Source organism: Hemitrygon akajei, chromosome 7 (assembly GCF_048418815.1).
Source record: "Hemitrygon akajei chromosome 7, sHemAka1.3, whole genome shotgun sequence".
Classification (NCBI taxonomy): Eukaryota; Metazoa; Chordata; class Chondrichthyes; order Myliobatiformes; family Dasyatidae; genus Hemitrygon; species Hemitrygon akajei.
The window spans coordinates 43572867-43586055 of NC_133130.1; the positions used below are offsets into that span (position 1 = coordinate 43572867).

The window sequence follows — 13189 nt, forward strand, 5'->3', positions numbered from 1 at the left end:
AACAATGAAGTCCAGCTATTAATTGAAATTGCATGTATTCTGGAATACGACAATTCCTGACAAAATCACCGACACTGGAGACAGGCATGGTCAGATCAGAGATTTTGCTGGCCAGATTTACAGAACTCTGGTCGGTCTGATGTTCAGCTTGCTCCGTACGAGTTATGTTATAGGATCAAAGCGTCTGAAGAGGCACGAAGGGAGACTGAAGAAAAAAGTATAGAAAAGTACATATTTAACTTTTGTCAGGCCTCGGTGGTTCCAAAGTTAATAACATTTGATCTAAAAACCAAACAAATTTCCATCGAAGACAAGTAAACTAAAGCGATTTACGTTTACGTAAATTCGGTTTTTGATAATCACTCGGAAAGTAAAATCGTGTTCCTTCCTAACAGGTAGGAGGCCAACTCTGCCCATTCGGTTGTACTATCACAATTATATTGGGATGTACTATCACAAAGACACAGTGGCCCAAATAAGGAAGTCAGAATGTTCGTGTAATATCACGTGTAAGCCCAGATCATTGCTGAGGATGTGATATTACATAGGATCAAGTCGATTGCAGGCTGTAGTTGGAGCGGCGCTGTGGTTAGTGGAAGCCTTTCGCGTCATTCTCGTGTTGGAGTCCTGTTTGCATCCCGCCAGTGGGGCTGAACAGAGAGAGAGAGCGGACCAACAGCGGCTCCAGGATCAAACGCTGCTTTCGCTCCCCGCGCAGGGAGACGGTCTCAAGCTTCAACTGCCATGCCTGATAACTTTTTGACATCACCAGTGTGGGAACCCAGGGAGGATCTGTGCAAATAAATGTTCCAGGCAGTGAGAGCGAAACCCGTGCACTTAGTGGACTGAAAGTAAATTCAGCGTCGGGGATTGGCGGAAGATGAAATTTGGAAGCGGCACTTTGATCCTGAATGTTGGGGGGACCCGGTATTCGTTCCCGAAGGATGTGATCAAGGACTTCCCCCTCAGAAGGGTGAGCAGACTTCACAGCTGCGCCTCGGAGAAAGAGGTGCTGGAAGTGTGCGACGACTATGATCACGAAAGGAACGAGTATTTTTTTGACAGGCACTCCGAGGCTTTCGGGTTCATCATGCTCTACGTCAAGTATGGGAAGCTCCGGTTTGTCCCTCACATGTGCGAACTGTCCTTTTACAACGAGTTAATTTACTGGGGACTGGACCGCTCGCACCTCGAATATTGCTGCCAAAGGCGGTTAGATGACAGGATGTCCGACACCTACACCTTCTACTCAGAGGAAGAGGAAGAGCTAAAAAAACAGAAGAAGAAGGAGTTAAAAAACAGATCTCAGTTTGATAGGAAATGGCTGGACAGGATGAGGAGGACTTTTGAGGAGCCCACCTCGTCTGTAGCGGCCCAGATTCTGGCCACCGTGTCCGTTCTATTTGTTATTGTTTCCATGGTGGTGCTGTGCGCTAGCACTCTGCCAGACTGGAAAACAGCCGAAAACAACAGTGTGGAGGAGCACAGGTACACAGAAAATTTAATGGGACCATCAGGGTATCTATAATTCCTTTTTAATTTATGGTGTTCAGTTTCTTTATAAATGTAAGTCTTACTCATCTCGGGCTGTGAGCGTCCCTTGTCCATGAATGTGTTTCCAAAGTACGTTTATGTCATGGTTAAATCTGTGTCTTGTTTTTGTCTCTTTTCAGTGTCTTGACTTCACAAAGAGAAACTTAATAAAACACAAACTCCTCGCCCCTCTCCCCGTGTGCAGCTCGGGCTACTGACGTCTTGCAGATTTAGAATGTCAAATTCATTTCAAATCGGGAAAATAGGGTTGGCTACAGATCTGTCTCTCAAGGTGGCAGACTTGCCTCACTGATTTCTAAGTCAAAGGTTCTAGTTTCACTCCAGAACGTAAACATGATCTCCAGAATCTAGGCATGCATTCCATTGAATATGGGGCCTTTGGGATGAAATAAACCATATGGTGGACAGGGAAGATCTCTTGGGTTACCTACCCAACGTTTATCCCCACCGCCATGTTATTCGTGGAAGTTTGATCATTGTAAATTTGCTAGTCTTTCACGACTGTAATTCTACTTCGTAGGTAATTTATAAGCTCTTTATAGGGTCGTGAAAGAAGCATTACGTTCAGTTTTCTCTCCTTCCATGTCTGCACGTCTACCTCTTTGTTGCCTATTCTTTTTCAATGGCACTTGGTTACATCCCAGCAATTCCTGGCATATTGCAGAGCATCCCACCACGAACAAATCATGTCGGATTTCAAAGGACCACTTCTTAATCGGCGGACTATGTTCCCAACTAGGCAGATCCTTTTGCGTGCTCACCGGGAAACTGGATAGAAAATCAACATGTTTCTGCCGAATCCTGCAAACATATATAAAATCCGCAAACAATATGCCGAATTGAATATGCATGGGGTGTGAATAGATCATGTAGTGGCAACTCCATTAGATTTTGCACAATCAGTTATCTCAACAGTGAATTTAATTAGTGCAAGAGTACAAATCTCTTCAAAAAGTATCTGTACAACCATTCACTTCAGACCCTTGTTAAGCTCTGTAAATGCGAACAAGTTTAAGTCGAAGTAAATTTGTGCCTTTATTGGAGCGCCAAACAATGGCATGCTGCTACTTACCAAACAAATACACAACTGGAAAGTCAGTAAATTAGAGCACCCCGGCATTTTATCTCCTCCTGAATATCCAGATTGAATGGCACTCCCCTATAGATCTCATCCTTTGTATAATATAAAACATTTCTCTTCACCTAAACTTGGAACTGAACAACAGCAATTTTCTAAAGCCATAGTTTCTCCACTATTATTGCTTTCATCTCGTTCATATATTTTCCTATTTTTGTATTTAAATGACTTCAAGATCAAGCAAAATCCATGAGTGACTAATATTAATAGCTCAGTGTTTTTAAATATCTCCAAGAAACGTCTTTAAAAATTCGATACATTTACCGTGGATCTCTATCCTTGTCTCGTCGGGATGGTATGCAAAAATAAAATCTAGCAGCTAATAAAATAACCTTTGATAATGTAAAGTAGGACGGATAGTTCCCCAGAGAAAAAGCTGTGGCTTCACATTCACAGGCTTTTAGGCACACATTCTAGCCTGATACCCGTGTATCACTGAATGCGTACAATCTTCCCTTACAGCCTTTGGAAGACTTAACAGGTCTCCAAGCAACGTTCGCCGTTCTCTTGGAGTCCTCGCCAAAAACTTTATCTTCCCATCAGCTCAATCATAGATATTTGCCGTAAGGATTTTTATGCCAGAATACAACAAACCCAGTTCGAAAGGTAACTATGATTCGCTTTAGGATGTCCAGAGATAGTCGAAGACACTTTATGAAAGCAAGACTATTGTTCTTTTGTACATTTTTATAACTTCTCATAGCCCAAAACAATACTGAAAACTAAAAGTTAAAAGCCATTCTTGTAAAGCAAAAACGAATCCTGCGAAAAACGATTAAATGATTAATCTGTACTGGAGTCCAATCGTACAAAGGGATTATCACAAATTTAGCAACGTTTTAAAAACATGCCAGATATTACAGTTACACTCAGTTCCTTACTGCACGCAGTCGAGATTTCTCCCCGGGTTAAAAGATGAATTTGAAACAAAAACATTTTTAACGTCTTTGTTGCCAAGTCAGCTGTCATTGATCGTAACTCTTTGAGGAAAAGCTAAAGGTTATTGCAGTGAGTTGTATCCCCCGCAAGGAATGGCGCACACTTTTAATATTTTAAGGACAACAATCCGATGGACAATGTAAATCTTTTCAGTGGTATCCACAATGTGTTGTCGGGGCATTAATGGAACAAGGGTACTGTTGCCTAGGAGATAACTTTGAAACTGCCCCTTCACGACATATTGGTTTGTTATGTCATCCAAACATTCATTCATTTTGCTTTAATACTGTTTGCTTGTTTTACTCAATTCTGTATTTTCTGTCTAAAGGATAATCGAAGCGATCTGCATGGGTTGGTTCACGGCCGAGTGCATCGTGAGGTTCCTCGTCTCGAAAAACAAGTGCGATTTTATGAGAAAGCCCTTAAACATCATCGACCTGATGGCGATCACCCCGTATTACATTTCCGTACTGATGTCCTTCTTCACCGGGGAGAACTCTCAGTTACAGCGGGCTGGTGTGACGCTCAGGGTCCTGAGGATGATGCGGATATTCTGGGTCATCAAACTTGCTCGGCACTTCATCGGTTTGCAGACTCTGGGCTTGACCCTAAAACGCTGCTACCGGGAGATGGTCATGCTCCTTGTCTTCATCTGCGTCGCTATGGCCATATTTGGCGCCCTTGCCCAGTTGTTGGAAAGCGGGCTTGACCTGGAGGATAAAAATGAAGCATATACCAGTATCCCCGCCTCATGTTGGTGGGTGATCATCTCCATGACTACTGTGGGTTACGGGGATATGTACCCGTTCACCGTTCCGGGCAGGATCCTGGGAGGAATGTGTGTTGTCAGTGGCATTGTCCTCCTTGCACTGCCCATCACTTTCATCTACCACAGCTTCGTGCACTGTTACCATGAGCTCAAATTCAGGTCGGCTCGCTGCGGTCGGAGCTTATCCTTGGAGTACCTAAACTGATGGAGAGGGATGAAGTGAGAGAAACTCAGACTGGCATGGATCACAGTTGGGCAGAATGGCCTGTTTCTGTGCTGTGGACTCTTGTACTCAACTGAGAGTCCAGAGGCTGCGCTATAGCAAACCACCCAGGTTGAGGGGTAGAGGGAGATTCGTGGTAGAATGCTCGGGATCAAAATTCATTGCAAAACAATAAAATGGACTTCAACTCCCAGAAAAGTGATAACATCAGTTTCACTCACAATAAGTCCAAGGCTCTGAATAAAACTGAACCCCTCCCACAAGCTGAGGAATTATTATTCATATTGATCATTTAACAACCGGTAAACACACATCAGCCAACAAAACTTACTGTGTAAGGAGTGGGGAGAGAGAATGCCAAGAAGACAGGATCCAGCAGCATTTTCAATTTGCTAAGCATCCGGTGCAGATATTGTTTGATCTAGTCAGTGGGCTAATAGAAGTGGCAATTCAAGCTTGAACTAACCATTGGTGAAATTAGAACCTTTGGAGTTCGGCTTTTTCATCCAATACTGTATGCCTAAAACTAATCTTCAATAAAAAGAGCTCCTTATTGTTTTACGTTTGATCCCATTCACGCTTGTTAGACTATATAATATGCCGGGAGGAGTTGGTTGCTGAGGGAAGGTGCAGGGTACTAGACTACTATTGATTTGCTGGCATCTTCACATTGATGCAACAGCAACCTTGCTTTCAAAGTTAGTGCCAGAGAAAGGTAAACTGTAGAACAGTTGAAGAGTAAGGTGCAGCTGGATAATCCTCCTTAGAATAGAACTGGAAGAATTAGTTACTTCGATCAAATTTTAGGAGCGGATGAACTTGTATTTTGACCATTTGAGAATACCCTTTTAATTGTTTCTGTTGGCATTTTATATAAAAATTTTCATTTATATTCCTCAACAAAATTCTGGTTTAATGTTGTAGAAAATATTTCTTATTCTGATCTACACAAGAGTGAGTTTGGCATACAGTAAGTGTACACCAAGAGATCGACAAACAAATATTCATTACTTTTATAGAGCTAGACCAGCAATATGTGTTTTATGGCAACAAAAACAAGTCATTACAGACCTATCCAGTGGCAATTGACCAATGTCCAAGACATCCCAAAGCCTTTTTATTATTCCCATGATTGGAGTGATGGAAGAGTCCAATCCTAACAGCACTCAGGAAATTGAAACTATTCAGAACAGAACATCCTGTTTGATTCTCACACCATTTGTGACCTGAAATTTAAATACCCCACCCTGCGTAACACCCACCCCCAACAGCACCTCCTCTACCACCAGCAAACTAAAGTTGCAGCATGTGTCACCTACAAAATAACTGCAGTTATTTATCTGATTTTCTAATGACCTCCAAGGTCATGAAGCACAAGGGTTTCAGGTGCATGGGGACACCACCAACTGAATGCTCCCCTCCAAGTCACACAGCATCCAGTTTTGGAAAAACATTGCCAATCCTTCATTGTCATTAGATTGAAATCCTAAAATGCCTTGCCCAAACCACTGTGGGAGCACCTTCACTAATGCAGCAGTTCAAGAAGGTGTCTTATTGTCATGTCTTTTAGGGTAATTATGGATGGGTCTGCCATTGTTGCCTAGATGCTTAAGAAGTAATTCAAAAATTGTGTACTCAGCATCTTATGTAATAACTGGGGCAGAAATTAATTTTTTCCTGATGGTTCTAGAATTCCCAGATTAGGTGTAACAAAAGTTACCTTTATGTAAGTTCGTACATCCTGCTATGTACACCCTCAGACAATATACTTAAAACTGTCTACACTTGAAAACAATTTGTTATTTGGTCTAAATGTGAAAGTAAGAGAAGAAGTTGCAGAGGTCATAGTCTTCCAAACACCAATAGATTAAAGGGTGATACACGATGATTGGAAAATTGTACATTATACAACTTTGTTTAAAAAGATAGGTGGAGTGAACCCAATAATTATAGACCATTTGGTTTAACATTGGTGGAGGTTAAAGTTCTAAAACCAGTAATCATCGATAGAATTAGCGGTCACTTGGACAAGTGTGGATTAATTAGGGCCAGCCAGCGTTGATTTGTTAATGAGAAGTTATATTCAACTGACAACTGAGATGGTGAGGGGAATATATGTAGTTGATAAAGAACCACAAAAAAGATTGAAGACCACTGAATAAAAATGGCTCTAGTGGCATGGATAAAAAGTTAGCTAAGTAATTGGAAACAAAGAACAGATGTTCTTCAAACTAGAGGGAAGTGTATGATGGAGTTTACCAGCAGTTAGTAGAGCAACCACTAGTTTCTGCAATATATACTGTATCAATGAATGGATCTGAGCGACAGGAAGTACATTCCAAATCTGCACATGGCATGCAACTTGGAAGAATTGTGAACTATGAGAAAAAGAACATTCTTCAAGGATACATACTCAACCTGGTCGAATGGTGGACAGGTGGCGGACAAAGTGTGAAACGTGAACTATTAAATTTTAATAGCCAAACCTTTAAAAAATATATATTGCTCGATTCTCCAATCGGTACAAAGTAGCGAGGTCTGGGTCTTTATGAACAAAGTTGGTTAAAAGTGGCAGGTCAGTTGAGAAAGTGGTTAAAATGGAAATAGCATTCTGTTTTAAAAATAGAGGTACAGAGTACAAAAGCACAGAAAAAAATAATGAACCTTTATAAAATATTGGTTTGGACACAACTGAAGAACTGTGTCTGTTTGTGGGTGCTGATTTTTTTTCAATATGCATAAAGCTATGAAGAAATAGAATTATAGGCAACAGAATCAGAAGTGATAAGAGGTGAAGCTTTCTTTACTCAACAAGTGGTCGGGATGTGGATTCAGTGGCATGAGAAGTACCAAGGACAGTTTCAATTGTACCATTAGAATAAATATCTGAAAAGAAGAAATTCACAAGTTTTATAGAGTGGTTGTGAGCAGGTGGTGGAACCAGCTACATTGCTCTTTCATAGAGCTGGTTGTGGGTCATTGATTAGCTATCAAAAACATGAAAAAAGACCTATTAGTACATAAAACAGTCTTAAGCAAAATTACAGAAAACCAAAATATGTATTATAAATATGTGAAGAGCAAAAGATAAGTAAGGAAAGAACAAGGTCTATGAAAGGCCAAAAAATAAGCAAATGATGCAGGCACTGTAGTGAAAAAGGCAGACCGTGAAATACTGAACGTAATAAATATATTGATTGAAAAATACTGAGGGATCTAGTTCTTTGTTGTGCCTTATATTGTTGGTGAGAAAACTATTAGTAATTCAATAGTATTAACCATTATTTAGAACATACAGGATAGAATGATAAATAAATCCTGGGAAGGATATATTCAAAAACTTGATCTTATTTTTAAATAGTAAAAGGAGGGTCGATAATGATTGCATGGTTATAAAAACATTTAATACAGCCATAGACAAGCTTTCAGATGGTAGACTTTTCAGTAAGATAAAACCCTATCACTTCCGATCGAAAATGGCATTCTGGGATCAAAGTTGGCTTAGTGATAGAAAGCAAAGAATTTTGGGCAAGGTGATTTTTTTTATGACTGTAAGGCTCTTTTCAATCAAGTTCTGCAGGGTTCAATGTGAAATATTGGCAGCTGTAACTCAACTGGTGATGTTCTGAGTTGGAAGATTGTAGGTCCAATTCCCAATCCAGAGATCTGAGCTCAAAATGTAGCCTGACATTCCAAAGCAGTATTGAAGGAGCAATTGGGTTTAGGATTAGCTAAACACACCAGCTGCTTCCTCAGATAAGCATTAAAGATCCCATCACAATACCTCAAAGAAGAATAGAATTATTCTGCTGGTGACCTGGCCAAATTTAAGAACCTTTAAATAAAACACTGGTTATTATCAGCTGAGGAAAATTATTGAGCACAAATTGACTGCTGCATTTCTTATGTTACAAACTGAATATATTTTAAAAATCATCACTGGTTTTAAGTATTTGGAGAGTGCTTAATCAGGATGCTGTGTAGTTGCAAGTTTTCTTTGTTAAAGCTCTTTGGGAGGAAAGTAGATTAAGACATTTACAATTTCTATGAAACTGGCCAAATGACTGACAGCAAAGAGGAAAACTATTGTGAGTGGCATTACTGTATCAGTGGACTGGTCAGGTGGGCAAAATGGAATTCAATGAGGTAATGTACTGGGAGATCAAACAAGACAAGATGATAGGTTCATGTCTTGTTCAGTTGAGTTCATAAGATGAGTTGAAGTGCAGAGGGATCTGGGAATGCTTGGTCCCAGAGCCCTGCATTAAGACATTAAAATGTAGCATGTAGGAGTTAGGATGATCTGAATCACTGTTCAACAACAGTGGGAATATTTCACACAATTCAGGTGAGAGGGTACACATGAGAGTATATAAAACGCCTGGACTGAATTTAGTTGGGGGATGGTGGCAGGAAGTAGAAGCTTTCATCATGTATAGAAACATGTGTGGACAGGAATTGATTTGCAGTAACCTACAGAAAAGATTCAACTGGATACTCCTCCTTAGCCAGCCGAATGATCTCCTGTATAAGAAAGTGAAACTGGGAGTGAAGACAAGATGAACGTCCACAAACAAATTTTCCTCAAGTCTCCGAGCAGCCGAAGAACTGAGAAGTTCCTGAGATCAGATTCAAAGCCACAACAGGACACTTCAAGCAGCCAGTTATGATATGTTAAGCATGCCCTGAACAGAAATAATCTTAAATAACATCCAGATGAGCAACACTGTGAAGCATTCACCAAAACTTTTAATTAAATCTGCACTAAAAATAAATTGAGAAAATCTGATAAGTCCTTCAGAAACTGAGAGGAAAATGAGAAATGTTAATCTCCGTGGAGCACATCTCTAGTTGCAATCGTCAAAGCAAGGTATAATCCAGAGTAAAACGCAGTGGGGAAATCAAAAGAAAGTGAATTTATCTCACAGACAGCAGTAAACTTTGTTTTAACACGGACTTCCCAAACCTTTGCAACTTTCCATTAGATTTTGTCAAAGTTGACCCCCAATTTCTAGACTAAGGCAATAACCAGTGTTCAGGAATCTCCACAAGTAAGCTTCAGAGCCTGACTACCCACCCATCTCCCAATGTTCTTGAATCTTGCAGAAATAGTTGCAATGTGAACCTAGAGAACCGTTCTAAATACAGCAACCTGATTTCTTTTCAGGATGATTCCAACAGCAACACAAAGGACAAACGGAATTGTATCCCTGGTGGCAACAAGAGTCCTAAACAAGCAGCAGATAGGTGTGCAGTGATTCGCCACATGGTTGCCTTCATTGGAATTGAACTGAATGATTGAGGTGCAAAAGTTATACTGCTGGAGGAACTCAGTGGGCCAAGCAACAAATGTGAAGGCAAAGGGATGGTCATGATCTTGCACTAGAGTTCCTGATAATCGATCTCAACCATCCATTTTCCTCCATGGATTCTGCCTGACCCACTGAGTTCCTCCAGATTTTGGCATCTGCATTCTCTTGTGTCTCTGAATGATTGTGGTGGAAGGTGTAAATGTTTAAGTGGACCAGGTCCCTCCCCTGCAAGTGAATGCAGATGGATCAGCGAAACTGCAGATTCCTGTGGATTGTTGGGAGGGAGAGAAGGAGTGAAGTAACGAGGCCATTTCAGCTGCCGCATGTTACAATTCTAGTGACAAATCAACACATTCCTGGAGGATATTCAAGTCAATTGCAGATTTTTGTAAAAGATAATTCCTTGTTTTGGCCCTAATATTCTGTTTTTCAGCTCATTTGCAGAAAATATATTTTAAAATATTAAAATCATTTGGTACATACAACAAGCTTCAAACCAATTTATTTGTAATTTTGTAGTAAAATGTATTTTCTATACCGCCAAAACCCGTGCTTTTCTTTGAATAAAAAACATAATATTGGACCATTGTGAGCAACACAAGCATCATAAAAATGTGGCAAGGTACTTATCAAAAGCTGTGGATTTAGTAATTTTCTGAATAGTCAGCTTGTGGAGATTCCCAAATGGGATTCATCCTTGTCATGAAGTCCAATGATCAAGCAAATCTCTTTCTACAAGTTTAGAAATTAACTTCCCAATCCAGAATAACTTCAATGCAAAAGATGCAGTGGACAATTTTCAGATATGGACTTGTTAAATTTCCAAGATGCAGCCCACAGAAAGTTTGGGCCAAGTGTAAACTTCAAATGGAGCAGAGTTAGAGGTGAAGTTTTCTGATGATCTTTACAATTAACACAAAGCCAAAGATGAAAGTAAGTTGGTAAGGCATATCAGTCAAAAAGTCACTGATATAATCATTATTTATATCACAATACTCAAATATAAAATAAACTGCTTTCATTCTGTGGCAGATGGACACATTTTAAGGACAACCACCTTGTGCTTATTTTCATAAATCTCGATATAAAGTCCTACACCTTTATTTATAACGGTGACTAATTATGTAAACCATTCCAACAATCAAAACTGATTAAGCCAAAACCACCTGTGCATTAAGAAAAACGTGCAATTGGAGAAGGTAACGTAGGCAGTTGCCATTCGGATTAATGAAGGAAACAGTTGACAGATTTAGCTGCAGATGCAAAAGAAGTAGTATGTTCATTAAGTTTCTCTCCAATTCATCCATTACTTTAAAAGAATAATTGCACAGCTATTTCTTCAGGACTTAGGCAAACTTTCCACTGAGAGAATGCAGGAGCAACCTTATGGAATTTCCAGGCATAGATATTTAACATTACTGATTGACCACCAGTGAAACTGTGCACAGTAAATCAGAGACTCATTCCTGCTAGTTTCTGTTCCTTGCATGATCTGTTATTCTACTCTTTTGTCTTTTACTCAGGTTACTTTCTTTTGCCTTTGGATAGAAAGAATATTGGCTCCATTTGGAGCAGCAATGGTGGGATGAATAGTCCTCAGAAAATACCTTCCTATTCCTTCCATTCGAGTCCTCTAACCCTCATCTTTTCCATCTACTGCCCTCTCATACTCAATCTCATAATTTTTTTCCTCATTTTGATCAATGCACCCGATCTCGCTTTGGAATTCGCGTCACATATAAAGGTCTGTAATTTTCCAGCACTTTTCACTGACTCAGTAAATATGAAAGTCCTTTGTAGTCAATGAAGTAGAGTTCAATTGTCATCACTTGTAAGGCAGGAAACACAACACTCAAAAATCACTCACAAACAGCAGTTATTGAATATTTCAACCAAATAATCTTAGTGATTTAATTGAAGGATTAATGTTGGTGAGATAAAAAGGTGTAACTTCAAAATGGCATCTGTGAGATCTTCTTCTTTATGTCCACATAACAGAAGAGATAAGTCTCTGCGCAATACCCCTTATAAAGATGGCACCTCTGACAATGCCCACTCCCAGGGCATCAGGTCCATATTTTAAGGATTGGATTCTTTACTTTACTTTATTGTCTCCAAACAATTGATACTAGAGCATACAATCATCACAGCGATATTTGATTCTGCACTTTGCACTCCCTGAAGTACAAATCAAAGTAAATATAATAAAAATTTAAAATAAATCATAATTAGAAAATAGAAAAGGGGAAGTAAGGTAGTGCAAGTCAAGTCCGGATATTTGGAAGGTACGGCCCAGATCCGGGTCAAGATCCGTTCAGCAGTCTTATCACATTTGAAAAGAAGCTGTTCCCAAATCTAGCCATATGAATCTTCAAGCTCCTGAACCTTCTCCCAGAGTAAAGAGGGACAAAAAGTGTGTTAGCTGGGTGGGTCGTGTCCTTGATTATCCTGGCAGCACTGCTCCGACAGCATGCAGTGTAAAGTGAGTCCAAGGATGGAAGATTGGTTCGTGTGATCTGCTGGGCAATGTTCACGATCTTCTGCAGCTTCTTCCAGTCTTGGACAGGACAACTTCCATACCAGGTTGTGATGCACCCTAGAAGAATGCTTTCTACGGTGCACCTATAAAAATTAGTGAGGGTTTAAGGGACAGGCCAAATTTCTTCAGCTTTCTCAAGAAGTAAAGGCGCTGGTGGGCCTTCTTGGCAGTGGACTTTGCGTGGTTAGACCAAGTCAGGTCATTTGTGATATTCACCCCGAGGAACTTAAAGCTTTTGACCTGTTCCACCTGCGCACCACCGATGTAGATGGGGTCGTGCGGTCCGCTACTCTTTCTGAAGTCAACAACCAATTCCTTCGTCTTACCAACGTTGAGGGATTAGTTATTGTCTTTGCACCATGCCACCAGGTTCTTAATTTCCTGTCTGTACTCAGACTCATCATTACCCAAGATATGGCCTTGTCACGAATCCCGTGACAAGTTGAAAAGGACCAGCAGAAATGGAACACACCTGGAGTCTGGTTTACTGTAAATTAAGACTATATTTATTACTACTACGAATTAATATCATTAAAACCGGATAATACGATACAGGTTATAAACTATTTTATATATATATCTCCGTAAATGTTTGTGTGGATACAAAGATAATAGTCCCGGAGGTAGATATCAGTCTTATGGTGTTAGGTAGGTTTAAGCCGTTCAGTTCACTTTGTGTTGCGTCGAGTTGAATTGATGGAGAGAGAGAGAGAGA

At 40.1% G+C, this 13189-nt stretch overlaps 1 protein-coding gene across 2 annotated transcripts; it reads left to right on the forward strand.

The window, feature by feature from the left end:
- The first annotated feature begins 577 nt into the window (after positions 1 to 577).
- Positions 578 to 10481, forward strand: kcng3 (potassium voltage-gated channel, subfamily G, member 3). 2 transcript variants are annotated; one of them, XM_073050709.1, is made up of 2 exons: positions 578 to 1518; positions 3960 to 10481. In XM_073050709.1, exons 1-2 carry the CDS (start codon positions 881 to 883, stop codon positions 4603 to 4605), a joined length of 1284 nt encoding a protein of 427 aa, XP_072906810.1. In that variant the 5' UTR covers positions 578 to 880; the 3' UTR covers positions 4606 to 10481. The 2 variants fall into 2 exon arrangements, with proteins under 2 accessions (XP_072906810.1, XP_072906812.1); XM_073050711.1 differs by having other exon boundaries at positions 578 to 1488.
- Positions 10482 to 13189: the final 2708 nt, after the last annotated feature.

Coding starts and splice junctions, on each gene's coding strand:
- kcng3 (XM_073050709.1), top strand. CDS start 881: ATGAAATTTGGAAGCGGCACTTTGATCCTGAATGTTGGGGGGACCCGG. Junction 1,519..3,959: donor AATTTAATGGGACCATCAGG/GTATCTATAATT, acceptor TTCTGTCTAAAG/GATAATCGAAGCGATCTGCA.